The sequence below is a fragment of a genome, unplaced genomic scaffold, assembly GCF_019419815.1.
Source record: "Pyrus x bretschneideri cultivar Hongxiangsu unplaced genomic scaffold, Pyrus_bretschneideri_v1 Contig1, whole genome shotgun sequence".
NCBI classification, from domain to species: domain Eukaryota; kingdom Viridiplantae; phylum Streptophyta; class Magnoliopsida; order Rosales; family Rosaceae; genus Pyrus; species Pyrus x bretschneideri.
In genome coordinates, this window is record NW_025999390.1 from 9,540,497 (window position 1) to 9,561,039 (window position 20,543).

The 20,543-nt window shown below is 40.8% G+C and overlaps 3 protein-coding genes across 3 annotated transcripts; all 3 read left to right on the forward strand.

The window, feature by feature from the left end:
• The first annotated feature begins 402 nt into the window (after positions 1-402).
• On the forward strand, positions 403-4,188 carry LOC103949193 (cysteine-rich receptor-like protein kinase 19). The gene is made up of 7 exons (XM_048584518.1): positions 403-1,840; positions 2,150-2,281; positions 2,431-2,597; positions 2,683-2,893; positions 3,059-3,296; positions 3,392-3,542; positions 3,655-4,188. The coding sequence occupies exons 1-7, from the start codon at positions 742-744 to the stop codon at positions 3,958-3,960; spliced, it is 2,304 nt and encodes a 767-aa protein (XP_048440475.1). The 5' UTR covers positions 403-741; the 3' UTR covers positions 3,961-4,188.
• Positions 4,189-15,238: 11,050 nt separating this feature from the next.
• LOC103949115 (cysteine-rich receptor-like protein kinase 4) lies at positions 15,239-18,750 on the forward strand. Its single transcript, XM_009360214.3, has 7 exons — positions 15,239-16,540; positions 16,729-16,860; positions 16,968-17,128; positions 17,293-17,503; positions 17,671-17,908; positions 17,982-18,132; positions 18,227-18,750. Exons 1-7 carry the CDS (start codon positions 15,418-15,420, stop codon positions 18,533-18,535), a joined length of 2,325 nt encoding a protein of 774 aa, XP_009358489.2. The 5' UTR covers positions 15,239-15,417; the 3' UTR covers positions 18,536-18,750.
• A 152-nt stretch (positions 18,751-18,902) lies between these two features.
• On the forward strand, positions 18,903-20,502 carry LOC103949194 (nod factor hydrolase protein 1-like). Its single transcript, XM_009360300.2, has 2 exons — positions 18,903-20,214; positions 20,319-20,502. The coding sequence occupies exons 1-2, from the start codon at positions 19,104-19,106 to the stop codon at positions 20,345-20,347; spliced, it is 1,140 nt and encodes a 379-aa protein (XP_009358575.1). The 5' UTR covers positions 18,903-19,103; the 3' UTR covers positions 20,348-20,502.
• The last annotated feature ends 41 nt before the right edge of the window (positions 20,503-20,543 follow it).

A 20,543-nucleotide genomic window follows, 5' to 3' on the forward strand; every position in this document is an offset into this window, starting at 1 on the left:
TACAATTGTAAAGAACTCATGATGGAAATACAATACAACCTTTGAAAATCAAGAATTTGATACAAAAATTTTGGTGGCAGAAGTTTTCATTGCAATTTAGTCATCGTTGACAAATGTGTATGTTCTTATACGCGGAAATGTAAACCATGCCAGGCTCTGCATCTTAAGGGAAATGTAAGGCCAATCTAGAGCGACCCTTTCGAAGTACAATTGGGTATACGGCAAGTTATGCGGTCTTGGACAAACTGGAAATGAGTGGTTTGGTCATTGAAGTACAATTGCGTATACGGCAAGTTATGCGGTCTTGGATAGACTTTTCAACATGTGATTTTATTAATTTGTTGACCCAATATTTTAATTTTATGGAGACGAATTGCACCAGTGACATTGACCTTAATGTTGATATTTATTCATGCAGCAAGTTTTCTACTCGTCACTGTGGAGATCATAACTTTTCATCTGCCCATACTTTTCAAGTTTTAATGTATCAATCCCTTTTGATTGCCCTATTCTCTTAATTTGTTCCTGCTGACTGCTGGTCTTTCAATGTCAATGTCCACACTTCGCTGGTCTTTCAATGTCAATGTCCACACTATACTCATTGTCATGTGCAACATTTCTTTTCTAAATACAGTCATCATTCATCGATTCGCAACCTGAAATTCTATTTCCGCTTTGACAAAAAATAAAAAATAAAAAATTCTATTTCCGCCGCTTACATCAACTATCTCGCCGTTCTCAATGGTCTCCAAATTTTCAGTTCTACCATTCTTCTTCTTTTTCCATATTTTGTTTGCTTTTAGATTCCAACCTTCGGAGGCACAATCTTGGATCAAAGCTGCATACTGGTATTCCGGCAGCGAATTCCCTATTTCCGACATCAACTCTCCGCTCTTCACTCACCTTATTTACGCTTACGCAGATGTTAACTCATCATCCTATGAGCTCTCTTCCTTCTCCTCCGACCCCTCGGAGCAGTACTACTCCACCTTCACGCCAACCGTCAAGCTAAAGAACCCATCAGTCACTACTCTCGTCTCCATTGGCGGTAACGCAGACTACGGGGTCATTTCAACCATGGTCAGTAGCTCTTCTCACAGAAAGTCTTTCATTGATTCTTCGATAATTTTCGCAAGGCGTTATGGCTTCCTAGGCCTAGACTTTTGTTGGGTTTCAGCTAACACAAGCTCGGACATGACCAATATGGGGAAGTTATTTGAAGAGTGGCGGGCAGCTATCGCTTCTGAAGCCACAAAAAACAGCCAAACACCACTGATTTTGACTGCTGCCGTGCAGTACAAGCCAGATTTTGAGTCCTTCGCTTTCCCGGTTGAATCAATCCGGGACAACTTGAACTGGGTACATGTCATTGCCTATGACTATTACGTACCTCAGCGGACCAATTTCACCGGTGCTCATGCAGCACTATACGATCCATCGAGTGACATTAGCACGGACTATGGTATCAAATCATGGATTGGCAGGGGATTATCTGCTTCCAAACTGGTTTTGGGATTGCCTTTCTATGGATATGCTTGGACGCTAAGCAATCCCAGGGACAGCGCTATTGGTGCACCGGCTAAAGGTCCTGCTATTACCAAGGTTGGAGCGATGAGCTACGAGTATATCAAAGGCTACACTGATAGACATGGGGCTGACATAGTCTACAATGCTACTTATGTAGCGAAGTACTGTGTGATCGGTTCAGCTTGGATCGGTTTCGATGATGCTGAAGTTGTGAAAATAAAAGTTTCTTATGCTAAGGAGCAGAAATTGCTTGGATACTTCATCTGGCAGGTCTCACTTGATGATAATTCGGTGCTTTCTCTTGCAGCTGCAGGTACGAAAAAGAAAGTAACTTTTGCACACGTTTTTTTTCTCTTCCCCCCCCTCCAAAAAAAAAAAAAAAACACATACACTTCTGTTTGTTTTTGGCCTAGATTGAGTGAACCAAAGAAGAATTAAAATAAACAAGCGTGGACAAACGCTTCTGCATATTTATTTGAAAAAAGTCAGAAATTAGCAGTCAAGAGAGGACAATAAAATATTTTGGTTTTGTTTGTTGAATGAAGATTAACAAGATGATTGTTTAAATTTCCCAGCAATGCATTCCTTCCGATTTGTAACGATGAATTTTATATGCTCACAGCTCAAGAGGGTGGAGGCAGTGGACAAAACAAACGGAGACTTCTTGTAATCGTTTTGACCACTATAGCTTCAGTTATTCTCGTGCTAGGCTCCGCGTTGAGTTACTTCCGCATGAGACTGCACAAATCAAAATGTATATAGCTTATAGTCTGTCTCTGTGCAGAACGTCTTTTCTTTCTTTTTTTATTTGGCCTAAAGTATTGAAGCTTTAAATATTTACGTTTTAGGATTAGTATTTTGGACTTTTTCTGCTAACCATTTTGTTTCCTAAAAATTATGCAGCTAAGGAATCAGAATCCAGGGCAAATGATATAGCAGACACAGCTGGAAAATTCAACAGCAACGTTCCTAATCTGAAAATATTTAGCATTGCTGATGTTGGGGTGGCAACGGGTGGATTTTCGATTGAAAATAAGCTTGGAGAGGGCGGTTATGGCCCCGTTTATAAGGTAAACTTTTATAATAAGCATGTTACTGGAAGATTCAAAACCATTAAACGTGCTGCTAACCATGAGTGTATGCTTAACTTACTAGGGAGTATTGCCAGATGGACAAGAAATAGCTGTGAAGAAACTATCAAAAGCTTCAACTCAAGGATTTGAGGAGTTCAAGAACGAGGTCATGCTCACCACAAAACTACAACACGTAAATCTTGTTAGGGTTTTGGGATTTTGCATCGAACACCATGAGCAAATGCTGATTTACGAGTACATGCCAAAGAAAAGCTTGGACCTCTACCTCTTTGGTAACTCAATACCAGATTTTGCTGTTTTCTGTGCCACAAACCTTTAAGCTAAATATAATGAAGGGCTTGTTAGCATATGATCCTCGTATGCTGTCTCTAATGAACCATGCATTTTTTGATACATTTCAATGCAGAACTGATTGGAAAATATCTGTCTAAATGTAGATCCTGTTAGAAGATATGAATTGGATTGGAAAAAGCGGGTTCAAATTATCGAAGGGGTTACTCAGGGACTTCTTTACCTCCAAGAGTACTCAAGATTGACAATCATCCATCGCGATCTGAAAGCTAGCAACATTTTACTTGATGAGGAGATGAGGCCTAAGATCTCGGATTTTGGTATGGCTAGAATTTTTGCAAAGGCTGAACTCGAAGCAAATACAGATCGAATTGTTGGAACATAGTACGTGACTCTATTTCTTATCGAAGCTATGCTCTCTAATTGAGCTTATTTCATTACGTACGTAATTAGTAATTCTTTTAAATCATTCTATGCAGTGGTTACATACCACCGGAATACGTTAAGAAAGGTTTATACTCCACTAAATCAGATGTTTACAGCTTCGGAGTTCTCCTTCTACAGATCATAAGTGGCAAGAAGAATGCCTCCTACTATGGTTCAGATGAAGACTTAAACCTACTAGAATATGTAAGTTTCTTCCATCACCACAGTTACTTCAGAATTAATATTTACTTCGGTTTTTCTAATAATTAAATCTTTGCGTTTCAATTACGTGGCGTGAAACATTCAACGATTTCAGGCATATTTACTTTGGAAACAAGGCAAAGGGATGGAGTTTATGGATCCTATACTTGACGATACACATTCTTTATGCAAATTGATGAGATGCTTGCAAATTGCTCTCCTATGTGTTCAAGAAAATGCAAACGATAGGCCTTCGATGTTGGAAATTTCTTCAATGCTACAAAGTGAAGGAGCTAAAATGGAAAATCCCAAAATTCCAGCCTTCTCAAAAAGAAACGAAGACGAAGAAACTAATCCCACACCGCAGCCAGAAGTTTGTTCCATCGATGATGCAACAATCTCAGAAGTTGTAGGCCGATGAGTGGTAAATGCTAAGTAATTAATCTATCTCGACTCGGAAAACTTAAGGGCTAAATGTTAACATGTTGTGGATGAATGCGTTTATTGATGGAAAACAATATTATCACAGCGGATGATCTTCTGGTAGGAAAAGTAGTCCCTACGTCGTGAATTAACATTCACTTAGGCCGTATAAGAGTTCGGCAGACCCCACTAAATTTCAATTAAAGTTCGGCAGAGTTTGATTGAGTGATAGGGATTTTTGCCACCTACAAAAGTAGGAATAAAATCACACAAAATACTTGCAAGAGAATAAGGTAGTTGTAGTATAAACGGCTCAAGCAAGGTCGTTTTCTGCAGGGATTGAATGAATAATATATGTAAATATCAAATCTTAATTAATTATTTGAAAACAAAGATTGGAAGAGGTTGATTTTGAATTTAAAAATAATTCAGATTCTGTTTCCTTTGAGTGAGTGCGTGTTCTGCCTCAATGCAATCTTTGAGAGAGCAAGAGTGATGGAAGCTACTAAGGACACATAAGGAAAGATGGAAAAAAAAAAAAAAAAAAAAAAGTGTGCAGATGATGAGACCAAATAAAAAAACTACAATTGGAAAAAATCTTGAATCAAAGGTTGAAATCGAAAGCTAAATGGAAAGGAAAGTTGGGGTTAGAGATTTGCACAAAATGGAAAACTTACTTAAATATGGCAATTGGAAGAGAAAGGGAAGATGAGCAACAGCCAGGAGATTGGGCTCCTGAGAGTGGGCGTCCGGGATCGAAGGTGTGAAGAGGATGGGCTCCAAGACAACGTCCCAAAGTCTGGTTTCGAAAATTGGGCTCTTTTCGAATATTCATCTGTATATAGCGGTGGTATGTGGGCAGTTGTTGTTGAACCTTCAACTGAACTCAGATCATGGGAATCGTTGAATTGCTCTTTGGTTTCGTCGTTCGAATCGTCAAACTGTTCTCTGATTTCGATCGTGGGAAGTTGGAGTAGGACTGATAACTGAACTGGCAACTGTCTATTCCTTTTCACTTTCCATTAGGTTTCAAATTCTGTAGTTAATGTTATTACCTCTTTATCCTTCTTTTGGTATTAAATCCTTGATTTACGCTGACACGCCCCGACCCCGATATTCCCCGAACACCAGGATAGGTATGTGCTGGGCGACACCCGAGGGTGACGAAAGCCATTTATTAAGTGCAAATGCTGAAAATAAGGGATAAATAAGGTTTATAAAAGAATAATGAATATGCAAATAAGGACCGTATTCAGAGCACACCACTAATCTAGAACGCTAAAAGAAAATAATATAAAATTGAATGAAACAAATGAGTGGGTCCTACACCGAGAGGACTCGAAGATGCCGATACGGAAGTGCCTGGACGTCGGGATTGTATGCCTCGATTCTAAGTCCTGAAGGGGGCGCAAAACAAACATGAGTGGACCAAGTTGATATATATATAATAAAACAGTTATCAATATACTAACCCCCAGGTTTTATGAAAACACATATATATAATGATAAACATAGGTTTTCCGAAACCTAGCATGTCGTGCAATATCTCAAATCATAACATGTAAATATCATAAACACTAGTGAATGTCCGATACAACTCTCCAGGCCCCATGCCGGCTCCCCGTCTCTCAGCACACAGTCAGAGGAAAATACACTTCAGGCCCCATGCCGGCTCCCCGTCTCTGAGCAGACAGTCAGAGGAAAACACACTCCAGGCCCTATGCCAACACCAAACCGTCGCCCGGGACGGACCGGATTTATCCCTACGTCCCGTAGCGGAAAGGACCACTAGGTAAGTACAAAACCAATGAACATATATATATTGAAAATCAACTTCATAGTATAAAGTCATACATCATCTATACTATAAAGAGGTGTTCTAAACATGTTCTAAATATCATATCGTCATCCATCAGATATTCTATAAGAACATGGGTTATAGGAAAAATAGTAATCATTCAAACTAGCCTCAGTAAGCATGTTATCTCGTAAAACGTTTCATAAAACATAATCATCAAATCATGCTTTTTATGTATGCATTTATACTATCAAAACATGCATTTTTAGAAGGGGTCCACTCACAGTACTTTCCCGTCGAAAAGCCACGCCATCTAGCGAAGAAGGAAACGTCGCAGATAATCACCCCTAAGCACAGAAAGGGTACATTTAGTCAAACTCTACTCAAACGATTGAATTTGGGGAAACGGACATCGGAAACGGGTTCAGAACGTCAAAATTAGCCTAGGAGGGGTCCCGCACGAAAACCCAAAAAGTCAACCCCGAGGTCAAAGTCAACGTTGATCGTTGACCGGTCAAAGTCAAAGTCAACGCTGACCGTTGACCGAGTCAACGGTCACCGGGTCAACGGGTTACGGGTCACGGGTCACGGGTCACGGGTCATGGGTTTTGGGTTAGGGTTTTGGGTTAGGTTTTTAGGTGGGTTGGGTTGGGCTTCAACCCATACGGCCCAAAGGCCCACAACAGAAAGGGTGATGGGTTTTGGGCTAACAGGCCCTAAGGCCTTTTGGGTTTTTAAAAGAAATAAACTAAAAAATAAAAATAGAAAGGGTGAGGGTATTGGGCCAAAGATCCAAATCAGGCCTAAGGCCCGTGGGGGGAGGGAGATGGCCCGAAGGCCTGGGTGCCCGGAGAAGAACACCGGAGCTTCCATAGCTCTGGCCGACGCCAAACCTACAACCTAGACCCCAATCTAGGTACCAAAATGAAGCACTAGACGAGAGGAGTAGTTTTATACCTTGGGTTCGCCGTGAAACGGCCTGTGGTGGCCGAAAAAACCTTCGAACCTCACCCAACTCGCCGGAAATTTGGGTGTGCACTCACCCGTGCCAAAAACACTCCAAAACCTTGGAAATCAAGAACCCAAACTCAAAAACCACATCTAGGCAAAGTCCAACATAAGAAAAGAAGAAGAAAAAGGGCTTACCCAACCGGAAAACAACCAAAACTCGTCGGAGGTGTTCGTGTCCTCCCGGCGCCGCGAGCAGGGGAAAGAGAGAGAGAGAGATAGAGAGAGATGCAGTTGAATGGCAACGATGGTGACTCTTCTTGAGTTGGTGCAACTGTGGGTGTGTGTGTGTGCTCTCACGGGGAAGAAGAGGGAGAGAAATGGGGGAGTTTCGAATGAAAGAAGAAGGTGCAGACAAAACAAACAAAAGAAAGGGAAAGGGAAGAACCGGGGAACAAAAACAGGGGGTGGGCCCCTTGGGCTCACCAATTAAGGTTCAAAAACAATTTTAAAAAAGAAGTTATCCCCCAAACTTAGTGAAAATACAAAAATACCCATTTTCTTACGTAAATCACGGGACGGGTTGTTACAATCTACCCCCCTTAAAAGAATTTCGTCCCGAAATTTAAAATCACAACTTAAACCAAAATACTCGAAAATAGGAAGAAGAATATATGTATAAAGAGAATTCAAGTCAGAGTGGGTGCATCAAAGAGAATATGCCACACCGTCGTGAGCGGTTTGCCAAATCCTCTATTATGCCTCCAAGCTCTTACTTTCTTCCCCATCAGTGTAAAAGTAGAAAATACTTTAATAAGATATAAAGTTGAAAACATATATAGACGTAAGTTTAAAAAAATAAGTACGCAAAATACTATAACGTCAAAAATAAATATGTACTAACATATAGGTCGAAAACTCGCGCTTAACTTAAAACTAAAAATGGAAATACTTCTCCCAAAACATTTTAATGACAAAAACAAATAATTTTAGAAAAAGAAGTTAAAATACTTACTGAAAATCAAAACTGAACTCAAAACTGAAAAATGAGAGTGGGTCTCGCCTAAGCATACGAACGTCACGTACTCCGAGAAAGGATGCGTCTCTAGGTTAAGTCCTAACAATAGCAAATCCGTACCAACTGCTGAAGACGAATCTTCCTGCCCACTTGCTTAACGAATCCAACGATTAAGTTTTCAATATCACAGTCGGCCGCCCGTGATATCGATCACACATTTGTTGTCTCGATAAGCAAGCAGTAATTTGCTGAAGGTGCACAATTTCACGCGTTGTAAATTCAATCTATCGAATACTAGTTCCCAATACTCCTCTGCTAACCAGTATTGCCTGTAAAACTCTCGTACCATGTCGCAAAAATGGCGTACTCAAACCGAACAAAACAGAAACTGTCGTCATAAAACTCTATCCAGTATCAAGCATCTTATCCTCCTCAATTTTTCCAAATGTGACCAACTACTCCAGTGTTTTGCCAACAAAGAACCCATTTGAAAACTGTACCTCGGGATTCAAAGGAAGTGGCTACCATTCCAATTTTGCTTAGTTGCAGATTTCTAGTAAAACAAGGTCAACGTTGATAGAAAGAAGGACTCTCAAGTGATCAACCTAAGATAAATGAAAGTACACACCTTTCAAGAAAAGTGTAAAGATTATCTAATTCTCGCCTCGACCACGCTGGGGTGCCAACCCAGTGTACACTAAACAGATATGCTAGAAGTGTTTCAATAACCACGTACTCACAACAAACGAGTCTTGAAGCGGAACAGTGAAAAGATGAGTTGAGACGGCACATAACATTGGAAAAAAACCGATGTGATGCCTATGAATTATAGTAAGATGGTGATACAATCCGCTGACCTTTTGTACTCAAACCTTCATCCAACTCTTACTAAAAGATCGCACAAACATCACGCTCACATGCTCACGAACCGAAGGATCCTGGTGCCAAGGTAGTGGAAAGCTACGTTGAGGCGAACACATCACATCATCGAAAAGGTCTACCAAAGTACGATATGATGGTTATGAATTGTAGCAAGATGATGAGTGGTGTCCATTCAATTCAGCGTGAAGATAATGATGCAATCTACTGCTCACCTGCACCACAATCTTCACCAACCTCTTACCACAAAACGACTCCAACCTCACACCCACGTGGAACTCTTTCTGGTAAGTAAGGTAAGCTTGTGAAAAGATTATGCTCCCAACATTTCTGTCTGAAAAGATAAGAATTGGGTGCATACTTCCACCAAATTGATTGATCGTGAATTCTTCACTGATTGAGTGAGAAACCATGTAGAGAAGGCTAAAAGAACACTCAAGAATTTGAGGATCAAAACAAGTCTATTAAAACTAGAGTACAAGATATCTGGATGAGTGAGAAATCATGCCAAAAACAAACAAGCGAAAGAAGGTAAAGATGCAGAAATAGAAATCACTGTTTATGATTATTTGGTTAATCAGCACGGTAAAGTTGACTGGTTCCTTAGCCAAAAAAGAAATAGGTATAAGCTCGAGAATAGTCAAGAACTATTAATAAGATTTGACGAGGTCAAAGACATTTCGAAATTCACAATACTTTGTAAGCTGTTTCAAAGTTCAAAAATTAAACATAGAATCTCTGAACCAACAGAATGACGAAGAAGAAAGATACAAAGCAGTCTGTGTATGCAGGCCGTGACACGATTGGCTACCTCAAAGTGATGCCCTTGGACAAACCAAAGCTCAATGAGTCCAGAGAAGTTCAAAGTAAAGCTCGATCTTCGTACAATGAAGAATATGGTAGTCTCAAGCCATTACACTGAAAATTATAAGGCTAAACAATTAGTGGACAAGAGTACTGGTCAGTTGGGCTACAAGCAAAAGGCTAAGTTCACTTTTACTGAAAAATACGTGGGCAAGATGCTAGGATTTACCGCCTAGTGCCAAACCCAGGTGAAGTTCAAAAAGTCTGTTTATCCAAACAAGTATGGATCTTCATCAACCAAAACCAACTACAACAAGAATAATCGCAACTGCTTTTGGAAATTGGTGAGAATAGCGTCTGCTACCGAAGAGTCACTTAAGAAATTATCTAATTTAAATGAAGTCAACGCCCGAAGAATTTGGTGTAGAGCTAACGGTCAAAGGTTAAGGAACTTGACTTCGCCGTTGAGGTAAGCAAAGAGGTTACTGATAGAACAATCATCGAAGATTCATTCTATCGATTTACACGAGTTTCTTCAATAGTAATGAGCTTGAGAACATTGATTTTCTCCTGCCAACTACCACTTACTAATCGTCGTCACGACTAGCGCTTACTCGCTTTCTCAAACACGCACTTCAAATATTTCAAGTAGTTGCCACTGCAATATGACTCTACCCGCCATTCCTAAGGAACGCATGTCGCAGAGTGATGTCATCGTTTCAGGGTTCTAGTTGATCTCAACCAACTCGTATTGTCAAGATTTTTCTGTTTCCCGAGATTTCGATGTAGAGCTGACTCTGCCCGCAATTCCTAGGGAACGCATGTTGCAGAGTGGCATTGTCATTTGTATCTATAGTTGGTCTCGACCAGACTTCCTCAAACTAAGATTTCTAGAACACGTCGCTTCCAAGTAACACTAACTGTGCCCGCCATTCCCTGAGAATGCACGTCGTAAAGTACAAAACCGCTTCATAACTTCCAAATTCAACTCACTTAGGGTTTTTCCGTTTCCCAACGCTCTTAGGTAAATCCAATTATGTCCGAAATTCCCAGCGAATGCACGATGTAGAGTATCGATCCGATGTCGAAAGTCATCCAACAATCCACTTCATCACTACTGAGGCACAATCCCGACACGAATTCTTGTATTTCAACCAGAAGGTGAAAATTCAAACAGATAAAGGTTTGCACAACTATGCCGAATGACACCAAATCCGGAAGTCGTGACATCCAAATGATGTCATGACAGACACACTACTACAGTAACAGAAGGTCCTAAGTATGCTCTGAACAAAACCACGCTCTGATACCAATCTGACACGCCCCGACCCCGATATTCCCCGAACACCAGGATAGGCACGTGCTGGCCGACACCCGAGGGTGACGAAAGCCATTTATTAAGTGCAAATGCTGAAAATAAGGGATAAATAAGGTTTATAAAAGAATAATGAATATGCAAATAAGGACCGTATTCAGAGCACACCACTAATCTAGAACGCTAAAAGAAAATAATATAAAATTGAATGAAACAAAAGAGTGGGTCCTACACCGAGAGGACTCGAAGATGCCGATACGGAAGTGCCTAGACGTCGGGATTGTATGCCTCGATTCTAAGTCCTGAAGGGGGCGCAAAACAAACATGAGTGGACCAAGTTGATATATATATAATAAAACAGTTATCAACATACTAACCCCCAGGTTTTATGAAAACACATATATATAATGATAAACATAGGTTTTCCGAAACCTAGCATGTCATGCAATATCTCAAATCATAACATGTAAATATCATAAACACTAGTGAATGTCCGATACAACTCTCCAGGCCCCATGCCGGCTCCCCGTCTCTGAGCACACAGTCAGAGGAAAATACACTTCAGGCCCCATGCCGGATCCCCGTCTCTGAGCAGACAGTCAGAGGAAAACACACTCCAGGCCCTATGCCAACACCAAACCGTCGCCCGGAACGGACCGGATCTATCCCTACGTCCCGTAGCGGAAAGGACCACTAGGTAAGTACAAAACCAGTGAACATACATATATTGAAAATCAACTTCATAGTATAAAGTCATCCATCATCTATACTATAAAGAGGTGTTCTAAACATGTTCTAAATATCATATCGTCATCCATCAGATGTTCTATAAGAACATGGGTTATAGGAAAAATAGTAATCATTCAAACTAGCCTCAGTAAACATGTTATCTCGTAAAACGTTTCATAAAACATAATCATCAAATCATGCTTTTTATGTATGCATTTATACCATCAAAACATGCATTTTTAGAAGGGGTCCACTTACAGTACTTGGCCGTCGAAAAGCCACGCCATCTAGCGAAGAAGGAAACGTCGCAGATAATCACCCCTAAGCACATAAAGGGTACATTTAGTCAAACTCTACTCAAACGATTGAATTTGGGGAAACGGACATCGGAAACGGGTTCAGAACGTCAAAATTAGCCTAGGAGGGGTCCCGCACGAAAACCCAAAAAGTCAACCCCGAGGTCAAAGTCAACGTTGACCGTTGACCGGTCAAACTCAAAGTCAACGCTGACCGTTGACCGAGTCAACGGTCACCGGGTCATCGGGTCAACGGGTCAACGGGTCACGGGTCACGGGTCATGGGTTTTGGGTTAGGTTTTTAGGTGGGTTGGGTTGGGCTTGAACCCATACGGCCCAAAGGCCCACAACAGAAAGGGTGATGGGTTTTGGGCTAACAGGCCCTAAGGCCTTTTGAGTTTTTAAAAGAAATAAACTAAAAAATAAAAATAGAAAGGGTGAGGGTATTGGGCCAAAGATCCAAATCAGGCCTAAGGCCCGTGGGGGGAGGGAGATGGCCCGAAGGCCTGGGTGCCCGGAGAAGAACACCGGAGCTTCCATAGCTCTGGCCGACGCCAAACCTACAACCTAGACCCCGATCTAGGTACCAAAATGAAGCACTAGACGAGAGGAGTAGTTTTATACCTTGGGTTCGCCGTGAAACGGCCTGTGGTGGCCGGAAAAACCTTCGAACCTCACCCAACTCGCCGGAAATTTGGGTGTGCACTCACCCGTGCCAAAAACACTCCAAAACCTTGGAAATCAAGAACCCAAACTCAAAAACCACATCTAGGCAAAGTCCAACATAAGAAAAGAAGAAGAAAAAGGGCTTACCCAACCGAAAAACAACCAAAACTCGCCGGAGGTGTTCGTGTCCTCCCGGCGCCGCGAGCAGGGGAAAGAGAGAGAGAGAGATAGAGAGAGATGCAGTTGAATGGCAACGATGGTGACTCTTCTTGAGTTGGTGCAACTGTGGGTGTGTGTGTGTGCTCTCACGGGGAAGAAAAGGGAGAGAAATGGGGGAGTTTCGAAGGAAAGAAGAAGGTGCAGACAAAACAAACAAAAGAAAGGGAAAGGGAAGAACCGGGGAACAAAAACAGGGGGTGGGCCCCTTGGGCTCACCAATTAAGGTTCAAAAACAATTTTAAAAAAGAAGGTATCCCCCAAACTTAGTGAAAATACAAAAATACCCATTTTCTTACGTAAATCACGGGACGGGTTGTTACATACACATAATCATTAAGTAAGGGTATTTTATGGATTATTGAATGTTTCACCAAACTGGTCTTCTCCCTTTATATATATAGATAAAAATGAATTTAATTAAAAACAATTAAATATATTGGCAAAGAAAAGAAAACAAAGGAAAATGGTTTTGAAAACCAAATTTTAAAAGCCTAGGGTTCCGCCGTCCCCTTAACAATCTTATGTAGTTCTTCTAATTCCTTATGAATTACACATGCATATTTTGAAGGTTAGGTTTTCCTAAAGTATGCCATACTTGGAACCCTTAACATAGAACGTATATCTAACATGCAACCCGTCCGTGGTGTCCAAATAGAATGTGAAAATGCAAGACTCATTAAATTTTGTGAAAACCTTTTGAAGAACCATATAACTCTTAAGACGTGTTGTCCATCCTAAGTAGTTACACATGTTAACCACAAGAAGCCTTAGTCAATTTTAGGGACAACCCTCCGCCAAAATTGCATCAAATTACTTTTCTAAATATCCTAATGGTCACGAATCACTAAGACAAATAGATAGTTTAAAGCACAATGATTAACAATCCAAAACCTGCATGCATAAATTCATAAGCAATTAAAAAGAGACTACATATTCTTGCTAAGGCTCAAGGCATCGCCCTAGCAAACGAAACTAGTTACTAACAACCATAAAACAAAATATTATTAAAAACATGGATAGAAAACACCTTGAAAATAAACTTGAATCGTCAAGGCTCTCTAAAGCCAAAGTATTGCGTTCTCCCCCTAATGTTGCGTCCCCAACTCTAATGGCTAACAAGCCTTACTTATACTAATACAAAATAAAACCCTAAAAAGTCTTAGAGTAAAACTAGGAAACATAATTAAATAATAAGACCAAAAAAAAAAAAAATTTCCTATTTGAACTAAAATTCGGAGTTCTCAGAAAATCACACTTTTGACTGACCAAATCAACTCCGATTTGGTCTCAAAAGGTCTCTTTTGAAAGCTGAAGACGTTCCCTACAAATCCTCACAAGGAATCTTCCTCAAAATATGATATCTTGACCTCCAAAATACCCAAAACGTTCAGAAACGTCAATTTAGGAAAGCTGCGCGCTGGGTCTTTATTTCATCGCCACAGTCAAACGGCTTAGTAGAAAAATCTAGAATTTTGACACAATCATCTTGTAAGGAACACGAACATCCTCCAATTGGAATCACTCCAAAATTCATCCGTTTGGTTACTTTTTGCTCCAAAGGAAGTCGAATGTCTTACATTGAAAATACATAACAAAGTATCAAAATTCTACCAAAATAACTAATAAATTAATACTAAGATTAGGGTAACTATATATATAATATGGACTCATCACTGAGCATCTATTGACCGAACGCATCTGAAGTCCTATGGTCTACCATGTCCGAACGCCATCCGCGACACCGAATCTCTAATTCTTGTTCACACTCAAAATTTTTAATGTTAACAACGCAAATGTTGCAGAATCTATCCAAGAACGAACAAAGACGAAGAAATTAATCCCACATCGGAGCTAGAAACTTGCTCGGTTAATGATTCGACACTGTCCTAGGTTGTAGCTTGATAGAAATTTGTTCTGTGTTAGTATGTAGCTGTAGCCTTTTTTTCCGTTATTCTTTTTAGATAAACAAGCGGAAGTTAATTCGTGCTGTTAATCTGAACTCTCTATTGAGTTTGGACTTTCCGCTGTTTACCAGGAACTTCCCGGTAAAGCTTGTCTTGCGATCGCTTACAAGGGCAGAAGATAATTTCTCCATAATTCGATTTGTTCCTTCTTACATTTCACAAAAAGTTTGGCGGCACAAGTTTCCATTGCAATTGTCGATGACAAACGTATATGTTCTTACTATTCGCAAAAAATGTAGACTATGCCAGGCCGTGCATCTTAAGGCAAATGTAAGGCCAATCTAGGGCCGCCCGGCAGCGTAACTATTGCTTAGAGCGACCCTTTCGAACCACAATTGTGTATACGGCAAGTTATCTGGTCTCAGATAAACTGGGAAAAAGGAGAAAATAACAGAACTTAAGTGGTTTTGTCGTTGTTTCCTACTGAAGACATATTGCAAGTCAAAGAATTTTGTGGATTCGTTTGGTGCTACAATCGGATTAACTAGCTCATAAAAGGTCGGTCGAGGGAAGACGCGTGCTATGATGGATTGGACTGGATCATTCGTACGTGAAATATAAACGCGTTGAATACAAACTACCCCGTTATGTCTGTACAAAACCCAAAGGACTTCTTTGAAGTTGTCCTTAAATCTTTAACCTTAGAAAACCGAACAGTAGCTCCAAATGTGAATGGTAGCAGTGAGCGTTGCGTTTTTTAGGTCAAACAAAAACATTAACCTCAGGTGTTTTCACATTTCTGATCATTGGTAGGTGGGATTTGAACAATATATGAGTCATCTCGTTCCAACAGAATCGAAGTAGCTAGCGGTTATTTCCATGGCATTCAAAAATATCTCCCACCCGATCCTCTTCATCTTCCTCGTTTCTTGTAATTTTTTGTGTTCTTCTGCACAAACTTGGATTCGAGCTGGTTACTGGTACACCGGCTGCGACTTTCCTTTACCGGAGGTAAACTCTGCCTTGTTCACACATCTTATTTGTGCTTTTGCCAATGTGAATTCCTCCACCTACCAGCTCTCCATCCCTTCAGCTCATGAACAAAACTTCTCAAGCTTCACCGATATTGTCAAGCGCAAAAACCCATCAATCACAACGCTCCTATCCATATGGGACGGAAAAGCAGCAGCAAGTCAGCTAATTTTGGGTCAGAGAGCAAACTTTTCTGTCTTGTCTAAAATGCTCGAAATGCCTTCGAATAGAAAGTCTTTCGTTGAGTCCTCCATCGAAGTGGCTAGACGTTATGGCTTCCAAGGTATAGACTTACACTGGCATTGGCTTAACACAGCCTCAGATACGATCAATATGGAAAAGCTACTGGACGAGTGGCGAGCTGCTGTGACTTCTGAGGCAAGACACTCTGATCTGCCACGATTAATATTGACAATGGCGGTTAGGTATATTCCCACTTTTGAATCGTTGATTTATCCAGTTGAATCTATGAAGAGGAATTTGGATTGGGCGCATGTTGTGGCGTATGACTACCATCTGCCTTTAAAGGAGAATGTTACTGGTGCTCATGCTGCTTTATATGATCCTGCGAGCTATGTTAACACCGACTATGGGATAAAGCAATGGTTAAACTACTCATTTCCGGCCAGCAAACTGGTTTTGGGTATGCCTTACCATGGCTATGCTTGGACAGTTGCAAACTCCAAAGACAATAATGGAATCAGAGCACCTGCATCTGGCTTTGCTGTGACAAAAGATGGATCAATGAGCTATAAGTTCATCAAGTGGTACACTCGAATCTATGGAGGGGTCATAGCGTATAATGATACTTATGTCATGAATTACTGCACGGTAGGATCAACTTGGATTAATTTCGATGATGTGGAAGCTATCAGAGCTAAGATTGCATATGTGAAAGCGAAGAAGCTACTCGGTACCAATGTGTTTCAAGTCAGCAATGATGATGAAACTTGGGCGCTTTCTCGGGCAGGTAGGCAATACTTATCCCACAAGCAATGTTAATTATCGATGAAGATAAGCCAAAGAGATTTCCTAAGATGCGTTCCAACATGTCATCCAACTCGAGTTTATAGCATGCATGAACAAAGTTTAATTGTGACAACAGGCAATTTGCAGACATCTAATTGTTTTACTTCCAACTGCTTTAATGATTGACAGCTCAGGAGGAAGGAAATGATCACAAAAAGAAACCCCGGTTACTGCTTGTAATAGTGCTATCAGTTACTTTGGTCGTAATTCTCATAGCTTTCGTGGTGTGTTTCTGGCAGAGAGAACTATTGAAGACAAGAGGTTATATGCTCAACTGTGATGGTTTGTTTCTAATAGAAATTAAATGAAGAGATAGCGATCGGCATTAACATATTTGCATTTGAAATTTTTATTTCTTCTGGTTTCAGGGATGATTGTTCTAGGCAGATCAAGGTCTACTAGTACATCGGCTGTTGACAGTGATGCTCCGAATCTGAAAGTATACCGCTTTTCCAGTCTCAAAGTGGCTACAAATAACTTCTCGAGTGAAAACAAACTTGGAGAGGGTGGATTTGGTCCCGTTTACAAGGTAACATTTGGTACATGTTCTAAATATAATTTTATGCTGTGGGAACGTGGTTTAAAACTTGTGTAAAGGTCCCCTCAGACTGAACCGAAAGCTTATGCAACATCTACTCACAAAACAGGCAGAGTAGTTGTTTAATTATTCTTTTGCTAATCCTGTTTTTTTAGGGTAAGTTGCGGAGAGGTCCGGAAATAGCAGTGAAAAGGCTTTCGAAAACGTCTACTCAAGGACTTCAGGAATTCGAAAATGAGGTTAAACTTACCGCAAGACTACAACATGTGAATCTAGTTCCTGTTCTTGGATTTTGCACGGAGAAGGAAGAAAAAATGCTGATCTACGAGTACATGCCCAACAAAAGCTTGGACTTCTACCTTTTCGGTCTGCAATTTTTCGTGCTTCTCGTTAAATTTTAGAATGCATGCTAGAATAACAGTAATAACATTTACATTGGGCCTAAGCTTATGGAGGTGCAGATTACTTTCAACAAAATTTGTTTCAATTCAGTAGAACTTCATGGACGGATTCTTGAATTTGTCATCTCGCAGATCCTACCAGACGGTATTTCATGGATTGGGGAAAGCGTGTGCACATCATCGAAGGCGTTACTCAAGGACTCCTATATCTTCAAGAATACTCAAACTTCACAATCATTCACCGTGATCTAAAAGCTAGCAACATTTTGCTTGATGATGAGATGAATGCTAAGATTTCCGATTTTGGAATGGCCAAACTTTTCAGAAAAGATGAACTCGAAGGAAACACAAGGCGGATTGTTGGCACATAGTAAGTGATAAACTGCCTCTTATCAGTTATTTGCGTATGACCATATCCTTATACTTGTTATACGCAAATGCAGTGGCTACGTACCTCCTGAATACGTACGAAAAGGCATATACTCTATGAAGTACGACGTCTACAGCTTCGGAGTTCTACTTTTGCAAATGATTAGCGGACGGAAGAGTACAGGTTACTATGGTCCGAACGAAAGTATGCACCTCTTGGAATATGTAAGTTCGAGAAACTTTCTACGGTTCAAACTTCTGTCACAACCATAAACTATTACTTAAACATGAATTATTGAAGTCGTTAAAATTGTTTCAGGCATATGTATCATGGAAAGAGGACAAAGGACTGGAATTTATCGATCCGTCACTTGACGATTCTTCTTCTTCTTGTAAGTTATTGAGATGCTTGCAAGTGGCACTGCTCTGTGTCCAGGAAAATGCGGACGATAGGCCTACAATGCTGGAAGTTTATTCCATGCTCAAATCTGACACTCAAGCCGTTCCAACTCCTACAAAGACGGCTTTCTCAGTAAAAAATTACGACAATGTGGACAACATATGTACCCCGCAGCCAGGAAATTGTTCGGTTAATGATGCTCAGATCTCCGAACTGCAACCCCGATGAGAATGCAGGCTCGAGTGAAAATGCAGGCGCGAATGAGAAGCGTTTATGAGAAGAAGTGCACACAAGTTTCTCCCCATTTAGGATTCTTCACCTCGAGGATTTAGTACTTTGTTAAATGACCAAGTATATGCCAATTTGTTATACTGAATCTCACGTCGGAAGAGAAAGGACATTTCCGATTGGTTTTATGGTAAAGCCTCAACTCTCCTCGTCTATGTGATTATTTTATACAACAAAAACAAAACATTGGAGAAAAAAACTAAATTTCAGCCTGCATTGTTCCCAGACGAACACATGTGAACATGAAATTCACTTAAATCAACTTCTCAGATTTCATTCCAATCAGTAAAAGACAGAGTCCTCCTTTTTATATTTTAAAACAGATTAAGTTAAAATGGCCGGCAGAATTTCTTGCGAAATTGTTTTAATCTTAACTTAATATTTAAATTTAACAATAAACTACTTCCTAAATTAATTATATAGCATAATTTTTAACGTTTTGCTTAATTCCTTTTATTTATATAGTTCGAATTTGATATGTTGTCCTTCATAATCTACTGTAACAAAAATGGCAAGCCACAACTTTTTGCATATTCTCTTGCTCTTATGTTCCTTGATGATCATAAACATCGGCTGCACGGCCGAGGCTCCACCGGCGGTGAAAGCCGCATATTATCCTTCGTTTTCGCCCGATGCTTTCCCACCTTCAGCCATAAACACATCATTCTTCACCCACATTTTCTATGCTTTTCTTGTGCCAAATAATGTCACTTTCAAATTTGACTTGCCAAATTCTACGGCTTTGCTCCTCTCCAATTTCACCACCACTCTCCGCCACAAAACTCCGCCGGTGAAGACCCTTTTGTCCATCGGCGGCGCAGCAGACGGCGTGGTACTGCCATTCGTCTTTGCTCGCTTGGCCTCAAAAGCTTCGTCACGTTCACAATTCATACAATCTGCCATAGAGGTTGCACGTAAGTTTGGGTTTGATGGGCTGGACCTTGATTGGGAGTTCCCTCAAAGCCCAAAAGAAATGAAGGATTTGGGCCACCTGCTAAAAGAATGGCGCCACGCGCTCAAGGAGGAGTCCAAATCCACGGCCCGCCCTCCTCTCCTCCTCACAGCCGCCGTTTACTTCTCGGCCGACTTCTTCTTGGATGCCGTCCTCCGATCCTACCCGGCGTCGTCACTGAAAAAGTACTTGGACTGGATCAATCCAATGTGCTACGACTACAACGGGGCTTGGAGCAATACCACAGGGCCCAATGCAGCATTGTGGAACCCGAATAGTAACGTAAACTCAATATATGGGCTTAGGTCATGGATCAAGGCCGGGATACCCCTGGAGAAATTGGTTATGGGCCTGGCCCTCTATGGCCGGTCGTGGGAGCTCCAAAACCCGAAAAATCACAGCTTTGGAGCCACCGCTATTGGGCCAGGCCCAGGAGCAGGGATGCTGTTTTACCACCAAGTGGAGACGCTACTAAACCAATCTGGCGCAACTGTAGTGTATGACGTGGACACTGTATCCGTGTATTCGTACAACGGGTCCACGTGGGTTTCGTACGATGATGCCTTCACCACGGCCGCGAAGATAGGGTTTGCTCAGGCCCTTGGGCTTCGTGGATACTTCTTTTGGGCCCTCAGTTTTGATAGTGACTGGAAGATTTCGGCCCAAGGTAAACTGACCCACTTTTCCTTGATAAATTAAATCCTAATTTTGCATTAATCTTAATTTAGTTTCCAAATCAAATTCTTAACGATGAATGTTTTAAAATTGCAGCTTCAAAGTCATGGATTCTTGACGAATGATAAGATGAAGAGATCGAATTCCCTACGGCAAACTCGCAGCTGTTTCATGTTTAATATGTAAAGCATCGATTCATCGAGTGTTTAGATTATTGAAATGAACCTTAATTATATTATTTGCAGTATGAATCTAAGTAGATTGGAGATTTGTTATTTTACTTGATCAAGAGCCACATTCAACTTATATTTTGAAAAATGT

Coding starts and splice junctions, on each gene's coding strand:
- LOC103949193 (XM_048584518.1), top strand. CDS start 742: ATGGTCTCCAAATTTTCAGTTCTACCATTCTTCTTCTTTTTCCATATT. Junction 2,894..3,058: donor CTTGGACCTCTACCTCTTTG/GTAACTCAATAC, acceptor GTCTAAATGTAG/ATCCTGTTAGAAGATATGAA. Junction 3,297..3,391: donor GATCGAATTGTTGGAACATA/GTACGTGACTCT, acceptor CATTCTATGCAG/TGGTTACATACCACCGGAAT.
- LOC103949115 (XM_009360214.3), top strand. CDS start 15,418: ATGGCATTCAAAAATATCTCCCACCCGATCCTCTTCATCTTCCTCGTT. Junction 16,541..16,728: donor TTGGGCGCTTTCTCGGGCAG/GTAGGCAATACT, acceptor AATGATTGACAG/CTCAGGAGGAAGGAAATGAT. Junction 17,129..17,292: donor GATTTGGTCCCGTTTACAAG/GTAACATTTGGT, acceptor CTGTTTTTTTAG/GGTAAGTTGCGGAGAGGTCC.
- LOC103949194 (XM_009360300.2), top strand. CDS start 19,104: ATGGCAAGCCACAACTTTTTGCATATTCTCTTGCTCTTATGTTCCTTG. Junction 20,215..20,318: donor CTGGAAGATTTCGGCCCAAG/GTAAACTGACCC, acceptor TTAAAATTGCAG/CTTCAAAGTCATGGATTCTT.